Consider the following 14,739-nt stretch of genomic DNA (forward strand, 5'->3'; position numbering starts at 1 on the left):
TATGTGAAAATTAATAAATTAAGAAGTTAAAATTTATACTATAAGCTGGTAGAGCATTAAGGATAAAAATAAGCTAAAAATATTGATAGGTCATGGACCTCCTTTTCGAGATAATTGAGATTTAAAATATGGCGGGAAAAGACTGACTCGGACTTTTACCTTATATTTGCATTGGTATTATTGGGTCTCAAAACAAAAGAAAGAAAATTAAGAATCTTCTAAAATTTTGGCAAATGACCTTTGACATGAGGTATTTAATCTTATATGAAAAAATAAATGAGTGTTATGGGGCAAAATATTTTACATTGTTTTGTATGGAAAAACACCAAGGAGTCCGAACATTTGACACAAATTCCAAAACATCACCTAAGTACATCCTTAAGAAAGTAATTCGAAAAATTAATCAGAAATAACACGATGTTTTGATTTATATCAATTATATAAATCAAAACATAAAGTTATTTCTGATTAATTTTTCGAATTATTTTATGATTAAAGGCGTTAAGAAACCTTTGGTGACCCCACAGTTTAAATGTCTATCGTAGGTACGTCGTGAACAGTGGTCGTTACAGACAAACGTTCACGTAAATTGTCCCAGTCAATGGATGAATTTAACGTGTCAATCAATGGCCACAGCCACACTGTTTTGAATTTCTTTCTATGTACATTAGTTTTATAATGAAAACTATCCATTGAGTTATAAAAAAACATATGCATTATTTTTTTTTAATTTGAGGTTTCTTATGACTTCAACTATCAGGATTGGATAAATCCAATAATCAGTGAGTAACTATGTAAGGATCTAGTTCTTTCATGATTAAAAAATAAATTTTCCTTTTTTTGTTAAACGAAAATCCCCTGTGAGGGCCTCAACATTCCACAAAGATGTCAATATCATTAAAACCTATCAGCATATTTTGATTCCAGTGAGCTGATAAAGGTTTTGACCCTTAAACTCATCCACTCATCTGAGATCACTGGCAACCACATGTTGATTAAATTTTTTTATACAATGGGTTTCGGAAAGGGTTAATTTGCCACAGAATTAGAGAAACATAAATATTAATATTTTCTGCCATTATACATATCTTGTATATTTGTATATCTACTTACAACATATATTGGGTTTGTATCTGGATTATCATATAGACTTTTCTTTAATGATATCTGTCCACTAATTGGATTTAAACGGAAATAGTCTGTACCAGGTTGGAAGCCTATCAGACCGTAACGTATCTGACCCTAAAATTAAAGAAATTATTTTTTTGTGTAAAATAATGTGAAATAAAGCATCATTGTCTAAAATTCTTGTCTATTTTTTAGTTTACATTAGTAATCATATAAATCATTACATAAAAAAATGCTGGTTTCTTTCATAGACTGTCCATTTACTCAAGCTGGACCAGTCAGGATGGATCAAACTTTTATCCAATCATATAACAGATTTTTTTTATTTATATCAAACGTTTATGTTAAAACTAAGATGTATCCCAATAATTTAAAAAAAAAATATAAAAAAATTATGATTTTTGCTCAGAATATTACCGTACAACATATTTAGATCAAATCAACTGATCAAACTTTCTTGTCATCAAATTTTTTAATTTTAAAATTTTAAAATTGTTCAAAAAATACCTGTATATCACTGTCAGTAGCTTGTACTGTTTCAACAGTTGCATTGACTGCATGACTTATAAATATCTGTTTCTGGTAGTCAGACAAAGAGAAAGTAGGTGGTCCTTGTAGATGTGTTATGTTAATACGAACAGTAGCCTCCACAGTCTTTACTGGAAGCCTGTTGTCAGAGGCTTGTACTTTGAACTGAAATTATAAATTGTTGACAATATTTTAAAGGGATTACCATAGTTACCATAGTTACCAAACAGTTTTATTTTTTTGTTTTTTTAACACCACTTTTAAGCACCGCTTTTTGGCTAATTTTAATAGGTGGAGAAAGCCAGAGTAGCGAGAGAAAACCCCCAACCTACGATAGGAAAACTCTGTCCAAGTATTACTTATATTTATTTTGAGTACCTAATTATTCCAATCTTCTAACAATTTTATTTCACTTTATCGAGGTAATTCTTTTTTTCTTCTCTTTGGATTATAAAACAAGACAAATATCAAAGTCAAATCAAATGTATATATCTTGTTTCTTTCTATTCAAGTTATTAAAAAACTAGAGGCTCTAAAGAGCCTGTGTCGCTCACCTTGGTCTATGTGACTATTAAACAAAGGAAGCAGATGGATTCATGACAAAATTGTATTTTGGTGATGGTGATGTGTTTGTACATCTTACTTTACTGAACATCCTTGCTGCTTACAATTACCTCTATCTATAATGAACTTGGCCCAGTAGTTTCAGTGGAAAATGTTAGTAAAAATTTACAAATTTTATAAAAATTGTTGAAAATTGACTATAAAGGACAATAACTCCTTAGGGGGTCAATTGACCATTTCGGTCATGTTGACTTATTTGTAAATCTTACTTTGCTGAACATTATTGCTGTTTACAGTTTATCTCTATCTATAATAATATTCAAGACAATAACCAAAAACAGCAAAATTTCCTTAAAATTACCAATTCAGGGGCAGCAACCCAACAACGGGTTGTCCGATTCATCTGAAAATTTCGGGGCAGATAGATCTTGACCTAATAAACAATTTAACCCCTGTCTAATTTGCTCTAAACGCTTTGGTTTTTGAGTTATAAGCCAAAAACTGCATTTTACCCCTATGTTCTATTTTTAGCCATGGCAGCCATCTTGGTTGGATGGCAATGTCATCGGACATATTTTTTTAAACTGGATACCCCAAAGATGATTGTGGATAAGTTTGGATTAATTTGGCCCAGTAGTTTCAGAGGAGAAGATTTTTGTAAAAGATTACTAAGATTTACGAAAAATGGTTAAAAATTGACTATAAAGGGCAATAACTCCTATATGGGTCAACTGACCATTTCGGTCATGTTGACTTATTTGTAAATCTTACTTTGTTGAACATTATTGCTGTTTACAGTTTATTTCTATCTATAATAATTTTCAAGATAATAACCAAAAACAGTAAAATTTCCTTAAAATTACCAATTCAGGGGCAGGAACCCAACAACGGGTTGTCCAATTTATCTGAAAATTTCAGGGCAGATAGATCTTGACCTGATAAACAATTTAACCCCATGTCAGATTTGCTCTAAACGCTTTGGTTTTTGAGTTATAAGCCAAAAACTGCATTTTACCCCTATGTTCTATTTTTAGCCATGGCGGCCATCTTGGTTCGATGGCCGGGTCATCGGACACATTTTTTAAACTAGATACCCCAAAGATGATTGTGGATAAGTTTGGATTAATTTGGCCCAGTAGTTTCAGAGGAGAAGATTTTTGTAAAAGATTACTAAGATTTACGAAAAATGGTTAAAAATTGACTATAAAGGTCAATAACTCCTAAAGGGGTCAACTGACTATTTCGGTCATGCTGACTTATTTGTAAATCTTACTTTGCTGAACATAATGGCTGTAAACCCAATATATGTTGTAAGTAGATATACAAATATACAAGATATGTATAATGGCAGAAAATATTAATATTTATGTTTCTCTAATTCTGTGTCAAATTAACCCTTTCTGAAACCCATTGTATAAAAAAATTTAATCAACATGTGGTTGCCAGTGATCTCAGATGATTGGATGAGTTTAAGGGTCAAAACCTTTATCACCTCACTGGAATCAAAATATGCTAATAGGTTTTAATGATATTGACAACTTTGTGTTTACAGTTTATCTCTATCTATAATAATATACAAGATAATAACCAAAAACAGCAAAATTTCCTTAAAATTACCAATTCAGGGGCAGCAACCCAACAACAGGTTGTCAGATTCGTCTGAAAATTTCAGGGTAGATAGATCTTGACCTGATAAACAATTTTACCAAATGTCAGATTTGCTGTAAATGCTTTGGTTTTTAAGTTATAAGCCAAAAACTGCATTTTACCCCTATGTTCTATTTTTAGCCGTGGCGGCCATCTTGATTGGTTGGCGGGTCACCGGACACATTTTTTAAACTAGATACCCCAAAGATGATTGTGGCCAAGTTTGGATTAATTTGGCCAAGTAGTTTCAGAGGAGAAGATTTTTGTAAAAGATTACTAAGATTTACGAAAAGTGGTTAAAAATTGACTATAAAGGTCAATAACTCCTAAAGGGGTCAACTGACCATTTTGGTCATGTTGACTTATTTGTAAATCTTACTTTGCTGAACATTATTGCTGTTTACAGTTTATCTCAATCTATAATAATATTCAAGATAATAACCAAAAACAGCAAAAATTCCCTAAAATTACCAATTCAGTTGCAGCAACCCAACAACGGGTTGTCGGATTCATCTGAAAATTTTAGGGCAGATAGATCTTGACCTGATAAACAATTTTACCCCATGTCAGATTTGCTCTAAATGATTTGGTTTTTGAGTTATAAGCCAAAAACTGCATTTTACCCCTATGTTCTATTTTTAGCCATGGCGGCCATCTTGGTTGGTTGGCCAGGTCACGCCACACATTTTTTAAACTAGATACCCCAATGATGATTGTGGCCAAGTTTCGTTTAATTTGGCCCAGTAGTTTCAGAGGAGAAGATTTTTGTAAAAGTTAACGACGACGGACGACGACGACGACGGACGCCAAGTGATGAGAAAAGCTCACTTGGCCCTTCGGGCCAGGTGAGCTAAAAATGTAATCAGTAAATATTGCATGTTATTCTTCGAGTAATTCTCAATTCAAATCTATTCAATACAATCTGCAAGAGATTTGTTTTGATAAACCTTAACACTTAGAGAAAATTGTAGTTGATATCATTGTGTATTTACAAGCCTTAGTAACCAATATTTTAAAATTGATAGTCCATGTTTAATACTTCTTTCAAAATATATTTACCTCGAATTGTGTTGGTGTTTTTGCTATTTCTAATGATTGCACAAGGTATATTCCACCATTTGTTTGGTGTACAAGGAAATATGATTTATCATTTGCATTTCCCATGCTTGTGAATGTCACTTTATCCTAAAAAGATTTAGTAAAACAATCTGTGATTAGAATGGTCACTTAAAATGCATTTATGTAATATTTGAATATCAAACTTAAACTGTTCAACTAAAAACAAGTCTGTATCTTGTTCAAATAATAGATGCAATTCGTAGCAAAGACAGGATTTATCAATAAAACAGGTAAAAATGGCATAGTAGCAAACTAATGTGTCAAAATTGTGTAAAATTAATATTGAAGTGAAAAAAAAATGACAATCAAAATCTTACCCAAATGAGCTTCATTAAACATTAAATAAAAAGAAATCTAAAACAGTTCTCTACTATGAAAGTTTCTGCATGAACAACATGTTTTAAAGTTGTCAGTGCTTTGAGATTATTCTGACAAATTTCAATTTTTTTGGTTTATTTTTTTCATGTAAACACTTGCCTTTCACATTATTTAAAGCTTTACACACTGTTCTATAAATTGAAATTATTAAACTTTAATATCATATAAAAGCATTAAAATTTTTGGTATTTGGCTGAATTTTGTCTCCAAATGACCTTAGATCTGTCTCTGAATAACCCTCTGATGTCAAGAAACAATCACTTTGTAATAATGACATCAAATATTTTAAATTGTGATGTCAAATTTGAAGGGAACTTGTGTAATGGCGGACTAATTTGCATACAAGTGTAAATACATCTATTACACACAAATGACCTACCCCATCAGTATCAGGTGCTTGTAGTTGTATGATCGAGTCACCAACTTGATGATTTGCACGTAAGACTCTGGTGTACAATGATGTGCTGAAGACTGGTCCTGATGGATTACGATCAACATTGATAGTCAGGGTACCAGTTGCTGGATTGGTAGGCCAATCAGGATCTATAACTTCAACTTCAACCTTTAATAGAGTTTGAAATATTTAAAAAAAAATATTTATTCGAAAAACATCAAATATTTCATGATTAATCCTGGCAACATGGTTTTAGAATATGTGATTCATCTGAGAATCATTCAAAAGAATATTGATTAAATTTTAATTTTCTTTACTTAAGTAAAAACAAATACAATGAAACTCAATAATGCTTTCAATTCTTGGCAACACACACACAAATGGTAAAATGTTTAAAAATTTTCAAATAAAAAAAAAGTACAAAATCAAAATGTTAAACCGAAACACTGCCATTTTGTATCTTAAACTACTAATGTGATTCAAATAGTACCTTGTACTGCATTCTCTGGAGGCCATCAGACAGAGGTCGGTTCCTGATCTGTATCTGGCCATTAGCTGAATTAATCTTGAAGAATGTCTGAGCTACTGGATCACCAATTATTCTATATTGCAACGGGTAGTTTACCTAGAAAATACATTACAAATTGATGTATATTCATTATTTTGAATTGCTTTATCTTGTGTCAAGCTCTATGCCCTCGATCATAAAACTGTATTCAGTACTCAGACCTAAAGATATCTTTTTTTTGTTATAGAGTTTCTGTCTTAAAAAGGTATCTTTATCTAATATGAATTAGTTATTATTCATAATTATTCATTGGTTTACCAATGGTCATTGATTTCAAGATTGTACTTAAACCACAAATCCAAACCGTTAAAGGAGTAGGTCCGGTAAGGACCAATTTTGGCCTCAAATTTCAGGTTCACCTGACGAAAGATTTTGACCACTTTTTAAACACTTAAGTGTCTATTTTATTTGAATTAATTAGTTTATGTGAAAGATTTTAACAGATTTAGTTATTAAAAACGATCCGATTCAAGCTCAAATATGGAAAATCTACCTAATATGCCGAAAAATATCACTTTTCAGATGGTTTTTGGTAAAAATGAAAGTGGCCGCATCCGTGTTCATCCACAACCTTCATATATGTTATGTATTATCATAAAATACAACTTGCATTTCAATATTAAGGATGAACACGAATGCGGCCACTTTCGTTTTACACGAAAACCGTCTAAAATTTAACTAAAATGCTAGAATTATGAGGATTTCAGTAATTTAGCATGACTTAATGATGCTAGTACCGGATATATGTGCATTGTATTGTCAAAAACAGCCCATATTTATGTAGCAGAAGCATTCTACTGTCCAATAAATAACTAAAGGTTTACATTTTAACAATTTTGTATAACTGCTATATTTTGGGGCCAAAAAGGGGTCTTACTGAACCTACTCCTTTTCCAGCCAATTAAAAAAGGTGGCGGGTTCCCAACCCAGGACAAAAGGGGTTTCTAACTATATGTTCCCATTCAAATGCATTGATCGTCCAAAAAAAAGGGGGGGTTCCAACCCAGGGCTTCCAAAACGGTCATATATTCCGGTCATTTGTATAATGTCCGGTAAAAGTCCGGCTGGTTAAAGCATGAAACGGTCATATACATTTTAGTTTTCAAGACTTTTTCGGTAATTTTTACATAATTCACGATCTTTTTGACCCAACCTTTTGCCTTTAACATCATCACATTTCCGGTCATAAATGTGACATGATGATTAATTACTATCAAAACAACCCCTACTTCAATACTTTCTAATTTTAATCAAGGCTAATTAGTAGTTGGACAGCTGAAATCTACCTGTTCAGGTGACAGGTGAACTATGTTCAGTACCGGACATCGTATAAATTGATCGATTTATTCACATTTCTAATTGATTTAGTCCAAAAGATTAAAATTATTAGAAATTAGTTTATCAACATGATTTGATGAAAAATTTAAAAAGGTTTTAAATGAAAAATCATCAGAACTACGTCGTATGAACTAGGAACACGTGTGCGCATGTGCACAGGTGGGAAATTTAATTATGCATCCTACATTTCTTCAAAAATGCTAAAATTATCATTGATACATATATCTTACGTTCATTTCAAGTATTTTGTTGAAGAAATAACGTGGAAAGAGCTTCTTCACTCAGTCGTGCTTTGTAAACATACACAGATTTTACGTATCCGTTTATGGTCCATGTTTTACCATTGTCAAGTCAACATCCGGTTGACCTCTCCTGTTAGAACAATGTGAAACGAAAGTAAAGTTTTTGACAATGTCATTTTGCACAAATAAAAAGTATAAGGCAGTTATGAGCACGCTGATGTGCACACTTTGAATGATGCACTGCCAATTTAACAGTTACATCCGTACATCAAATTCATATCATATCAAAGTCAAGTTTAAAAATCGTTTTTTTTAATGTAATGTCAATCATTGGAATGAGGGCGAATGTGGAAGGGTGCGAACGTGATTGGGCGCGAACAGACCCGGATTCCCATCTGATTACCATAATTGCCTTTTGTGAACAAGTCTTAAGGGATTAAAATCGGGATCAGATATGAAATGTCCGGCTGGCTCAAATATTTTTTGGAAGCCCTGTTCCAACCCCCAGAACCCTCCCCCTGGATACGCCACTGTTGTGTGTACATGGGAACTACAAATTTAAAAATTCAACAATTTTCAAATTTTCTAAAGGAATGTATGCAGACTTTGCCAAAACCTCTAAATCAAATATCCTTGAATTTGCAAGTTTTCCTCAAACTACGAAAATTGGAGCGCACGAAAACAATTGAATTCACAGTACAAAGGTGACAATGTCATACTAACGTCTTTGTCAGCATCTCTCCCATTAACGGTAAAAATGGCTTGATCAACCTGTACACCTTCACTGATATTAACAGTAGCTGGTAAATTAGCAATTGTTGGTGTATTTTTGTCTCTAGGTACATTGATGATAACCAGCTTGTTGTCCGTTCGTGGATTTGGTTTTCCATTATCTGTCACTTGTATCGTTACCTGTAATTAGACAGTTGTTATATTAATTGCATAGAAGATGAGAATCATTACTTAGTAGAAAGTCTTGATTTTAAGAGCTATGAGGCAACAGTTTTTACCTAAATGTTATTGTTCATGGCAAATTAATAGAAAATTTATATTTCTTTTGCAAGCTAGATCAACGAATTAAACCAAAAAAATATGTAAAATGCTCAAAATTTACATCCAAAACAAAACTTTCATCAACGCTTACAGAACTATTTTCAAGTGTAGGATTTTTTTTAATTTGTGATGTCATAAGACCGGTTTGCACAAAAAATTCTTGGTTGCCAAGACACTATAGTTGTTAATTTATGTGTCATTTTATTCTCTTGTGGAGAGTTGTCTCATTGGCAATTATACCACATCTTCTTTTTTATATATACAACATTTACATTAATGCCACTTACATCATATTTTGTGGTCAGATCTGGATCACCCTGTAGGCTTGTCTTTAGACTTAGTACACAGGTCTTAGGATCAACTTTAAAGTACTGCTGGGCTTTGGCATTTCCAATAATGGAACATTCAAGATCAGTCTAAAAATAGAAAAGACATTTTAACAAAGATCACATAATGTTTATGTATCCGTTACAATCTTATGACTCATTTTTGACTAGGGTCACTCAAAATACTCATAGCATATATCCTTTGAGAATAAGTAGTTAAATGTATCCTGGTTTTATTTTTTCTGTCAAAAATTTATAATTTCAGATGCTTTCATCTTTTTTTGTTCAAATAAATAAGTAAAAGGAAAATTGTTTTGGTTTTACTAAAGTTAAATTTTTACACTACATAGTAAAAGAAATTAAGAAAAATCCACATATATCAGATGTCTTCAAGTGTTGACCATAGGTGTGCAAATGTTTCAATATGCTATGATTAAAAGGCAAATGTGAATAAAAAATACATACACTGTCTGGGTCTGACACATTGTGGGTCATGGACCAGAAGTCTGGATTAGTGTCAGGTGGTAGAGTAATGATCTCTTGTTTTGGCTGGAACTGTGGTCCATTTAGATTCCTAGTTACACTGATGGCAACATTTGCTGTAGTCCTCAAAAGTGGCTTTTGGTTGTCATAGGCAACAACTTTCAGCTAAAATATTTTAAAACATAAAATGTAGATATTTCAGATATTGAAATTTATTCTCTTGTAAATAACTATTTAACTTCCAATACAATTTAAACTAGAGGCTCTAAAGAGCCTGTGTCGCTCACCTTGGTCTATGTGAATATTAAACAATGGACACAGATGGATTCATGACAAAATTGTGTTTTGGTGATGGTGATGTGTTTGTAGATCTTACTTTACTAAACATTCTTGCTGCTTACAATTATCTCTATCTATAACAGTACTTTCTGTGTAAAATGTTATTGAAAATCTTCAAATTCTAAGAAAATTGTTAAAAATTGACTATGAAGGGCAATAACTCCTTAGGGGGTCAATTGACTATTTTGGTCATAGTGACTTATTTTTAGTTCTTACTTTGCTGTACATTATTGCTGTTTACAGTTTATCTCTATCTATAATAATATTCAAGATAATAACAAAAAAACAGCAAAATTTCCTCAAAATTACCAATTCAGGGGCAGCAACCTAACAACCGATTATCCGATTCATCTGAAAATTCCAGGGCAGATAGATCGTGACCTGATCAACAATTTTACTTCCTGTCAGATTTGCTCTTAATGCTTTGGTTTTTGAGTTATAAGCCAAAAACTGCATTTTACCCCCATGTTTTATTTTTAGCCATGGCGGCCATCTTGGTTTGTTGGCCGATTTACCGGACACATTTTTTTAACTAGATACCCCAATGATGATTATGGCTAAGTTTGGTTAAATTTGGCCCAATAGTTTCAGAGGAGAAGATTTTTCTAAAAGATTACTAAGATTTACGAAAAATGGTTAAAAATTGACTATAAAGGGCAATAACTCCTAAAGTGGTCAACTGACCATTTTGGTCTTGTTGACTTATTTGTAGATCTTACTTTGCTGAACATTATTGCTGTTTACAGTTTATCTCTATCTATAATAATATTCAAGATAATAACCAAAAACAGCAAAATTTCCTTAAAATTAACATTTCAGGGGCAGCAACCCAACAACGGAATGTCCGATTCATCTGAAAATTTCAGGGCAGATAGATCTTAACCTGATGAACAATTTTATCCCATGTCAGATTTGCTCTAAATGCTTTGGTTTTTGAGTTATAAGCCAAAAACTGCATTTTACCCCTATGTTCTATTTTTAGCCATGGCAGCCATCTTGGTTGGTTGGCCGGGTCACCGGACACATTTTTTAAACTAGATACCCCAATGATGATTATGGCCAAGTTTGGTTAAATTTGGCCCAGTAGTTTCAGAGGAGAAGATTTTTCTACAAGATTACTAAGATTTACAAAAAATGGTTAAAAATTGACTATAAAGGGCAATAACTCCTAAAGGGGTCAACTGACCATTTCGGTCATGCTGACTTATTTGTAAATCTTACTTTGCTGAACATTATTGCTGTTTACAGTTTATCTTTATCTATAACAATATTCAAGATAATAACCAAAAACAGCAAAATTTCCTTAAAATTACATATTCAGGGGCAGCAACCCAACAACGGGTTGTCTGATTCATCTGAAAATTTCAGGGCAGATAGATCTTGACCTGATAAACAATTTTACCCCTGTCAGATTTGCTCTAAATGCTTTGGTTTTTGAGTTATAAGCCAAAAACTGCATTTTACCCCTATGTTCTATTTTTAGCCATGGCGGCCATCTTGGTTGGTTGGCGGGGTCACGCCACACACTTTTTAAACTAAATACCCCAATGATGATTGTGGCCAAGTTTGGTTTAATTTGGCCCAGCAGTTTCAGAGGAGAAGATTTTTGTAAAAGTTAACGACGACGGACGACAGACGACGGACGACGACGACGCCGCCGGACGCAAAGTGATGGGAAAAGCTCACTTGGCCCTTCGGGCCAGGTGAGCTAAAAAGCAATAAAGACATGAATGCATCAATTTTCCTTAAAGTAATTACGCATTAAACATTCAATGAAAACACTCCTTTTTAACATTTAAATGAATTGAGTGTTTTCACCATTCTCAGTATATCTGTGTACATGTTAAAATAAGACATTTAGTTACATCTGACTAACATTGCTTCTAACAACTTCAAATATACCCAAAGGTTTTGAACGAAGTTTGGATTTACTGTCAATTCAACGAACATACTGTGGATTCATTATTATTCGTTGGATACCAATTTTCGTGGATTTCGTTGGCACAGATGAACCACGAAATTAAATGTTCAACAAATGACAAACTTTCTATAGGCTTGTATGCAGATATTTTCAGTCCCACCCACAAAATTAAACATCCACAAACATGTTAGTTTTCCTCAATCCACAAAAATAGGTACCCACGAAAATAAATGAATCCACAAATTCAGCAAATTGTACTTACCATATAACTGAGAGATTTTGTACCATCATTCCTTAGATCTTGGATGATCTTAACCTGACCAGTACTGCTGTTAACTCCAAAGAAGTATGGTGCCAATAACTCTCCTGCAACTTCATATACAATGGAACCCTGAAATAAAAAATACATTTCAACATACTAAAAAAAAAAATTCTGTGGAGGAATGCAAACAACAAATTTTAAACCTGTGTTAATTCCAATATTGATTCAATAAAATACTGTTTAATTAAGAGACGGCCATTCTCTAAACAGACTTTTTACATAGTTTTTTGGTTGGAATAGAAATCCTTTGACCTATATGGTAAAAAAAAACCCTCCTAAATGTTAACCTGCATTTTTGCGAAACTTTTTTTTTGTTCCATAAAGATATAAGAAATGCATTATAATTTGATAATCCTCTTTTCTTTTAGATTAAAGACAATGCCAAATTTTAATTCCAATATAACATGTGGTGCAGGTGCTAAATGTCACAGTTGTATTTTGTAACAGCTAGCTGTATATAAAAATGAAGATGTGGTATTATCTTGTTGGTTTTCTATTCAAACATACCAAAGTTGGAGTTCTTGATGCTTGGACCTGAACAACATCTTTTCCTACTGGATCGTCCTCTCTCAATTGGGCATTATATGATGGTACACTAAATCCTGGGTAGTTCAACCGATTTACACCAATCTGAACTGTTGTTGTGGCTATTTTTGGATTTGGCTTTCCATTATCTGAGACACTAATCTGGCACTGAAATTCAGAAGAAAAGATTACATTTTTAAACTATTGAACGGAAACCATCCATTAAAAAAATTAAAAAAAATGGAACACAGACTTCAAAGACAGTTTTCCGATTGCCATTTGATATTTTTTTCCAATGTTAAATTAAAAAAATGGTTAGAAAATTTGAACTTAAACAGCTCAATACTAATATTTACTACCCTATACTTCAAATGAAAGTTAGAAAAGAAACCATTCTGAATGGGAAGATAATATTATTATGGAAATTATCTTGTTGAAAAGCTACTTACTGTAAAGCTAGTATCAGTTGTGGTCCTAAGATCTTTACCCAGATATAGATCACCTGTGCTTGGTATAATATAGAATACATCTTGACATCTATTGGTACCAGTTATTGTAAATACCAGATTGTCCTGAAATTTAAAGGTACCAGATATTTATTCACAAAGGGAATGCATATTTATATGTGATCAGTGTTAAAGTTAAGCTCTTTAAAGTATAACCATTGGTCCTTTAAATTAACAAACAAAAAAGAAAAAAAACATTTCTTGATGTCATTCCTTTAAGCATCAGATGAAGAGGTCATCAGAAAAAGTTATAAGCTAATCAGTGATGACAGAATTTGACAGTGAAATCAAAATGCAAGATTTGTCAAATTTATTGAAAAAAAATATCCTAAATGTAAGAACATTTTGGTTAAATTAACATTGAACAAGGGTAACCCAAAATATTTTGGTTAAATTAATATTGAACACAAGGGTAACCCAAAATATTTGTTTGCATGTAGTACCTTATCCCTTCACTAAAATAAAACAAAAATTGATCCAATTCACCAACTTGAACGAATATAAAGGTTTTAACTCATAATAAAACGTGTGTAATTTTAAAATTTTAAAATTAAGAATCATTTAACACCATGCCAGATCAATTAAATCGCTGTAAGTTAAACTTACCCCGTCTTTATCTGTTGCATTCAGTTTGATGACTTTGTAACCAAGGTTTTCATCATCGTCTATGGAAACTGTAACAGTTGGCGGAGAAACTACAGGTGGGTTGTCATTCCTGCTTACTGTGATGGGAATGTTGGTTTCACTGTAAATATCTGGAGTGTGTCTGTCAAAAGCTCTTACTGTAAGCTGTATGAAAGAAATAAAACATACTTTCATGAAATAAAGATTTCAGTTCAATTTGATATAGAACAATAGTGGACAATATAGTGACAGTGCAGCTGTTCATTCCCTTCAATCAGAAGAACTTGGGTTCAATTTTTATATACAAGCGATCTAAAGGTAATATGTTTAACAAATTATGTTATGGAATTTCTATCTTGATATTAAAAATCACCAGGCGCTGTTAATTATGTGTATTGGCATATATACTATATTTTTATGCTTTAACATTTCCCCCTGCTGATACACATAATTAATATGGCTTCTACTAACGAAATCTCCATTTGGAGTTAATGTGTTTAGAGTCACTTATGTCAGTACACCTTTCCTATATTGCCCATTTAACTAACAGTGACCAATAAAGACTGCTACACAAAACAATATATGTTCAGGACTTCATTTTAAACAATTACAGAAATTTTGTAATGGTAGGTATCATTAAGGGCATACATACTGTTACAGGGGAGGTAATGACGTTGCTAACGTAAAATGTTATTTTTGCGACGTCAAACTGTGACATACCGGGAAAAGATGCA

General features: G+C 32.6%; 1 protein-coding gene across 1 annotated transcript in view; it reads right to left on the minus strand.

Annotated features, from left to right (window-relative positions):
* The window catches only part of LOC143046539 (uncharacterized), a 189,104-nt gene that overhangs the window by 22,767 nt on the left and 151,598 nt on the right, over positions 1-14,739 (minus strand). Inside the window, exons 142-153 of the mRNA XM_076219695.1 lie at positions 13,988-14,170; positions 13,325-13,447; positions 12,858-13,043; positions 12,291-12,419; positions 9,751-9,933; positions 9,247-9,375; positions 8,630-8,818; positions 6,249-6,383; positions 5,744-5,926; positions 4,927-5,052; positions 1,636-1,821; positions 1,114-1,242 (exon numbers count right to left, since the gene is read on the minus strand). Coding sequence (XP_076075810.1) covers positions 1,114-1,242; positions 1,636-1,821; positions 4,927-5,052; positions 5,744-5,926; positions 6,249-6,383; positions 8,630-8,818; positions 9,247-9,375; positions 9,751-9,933; positions 12,291-12,419; positions 12,858-13,043; positions 13,325-13,447; positions 13,988-14,170 — 1,881 coding nt within the window. The remainder of the gene's footprint in view (positions 1-1,113; positions 1,243-1,635; positions 1,822-4,926; positions 5,053-5,743; positions 5,927-6,248; positions 6,384-8,629; positions 8,819-9,246; positions 9,376-9,750; positions 9,934-12,290; positions 12,420-12,857; positions 13,044-13,324; positions 13,448-13,987; positions 14,171-14,739) is intronic.

Source organism: Mytilus galloprovincialis, chromosome 9, assembly GCF_965363235.1.
Source record: "Mytilus galloprovincialis chromosome 9, xbMytGall1.hap1.1, whole genome shotgun sequence".
Lineage (NCBI taxonomy): Eukaryota > Metazoa > Mollusca > Bivalvia > Mytilida > Mytilidae > Mytilus > Mytilus galloprovincialis.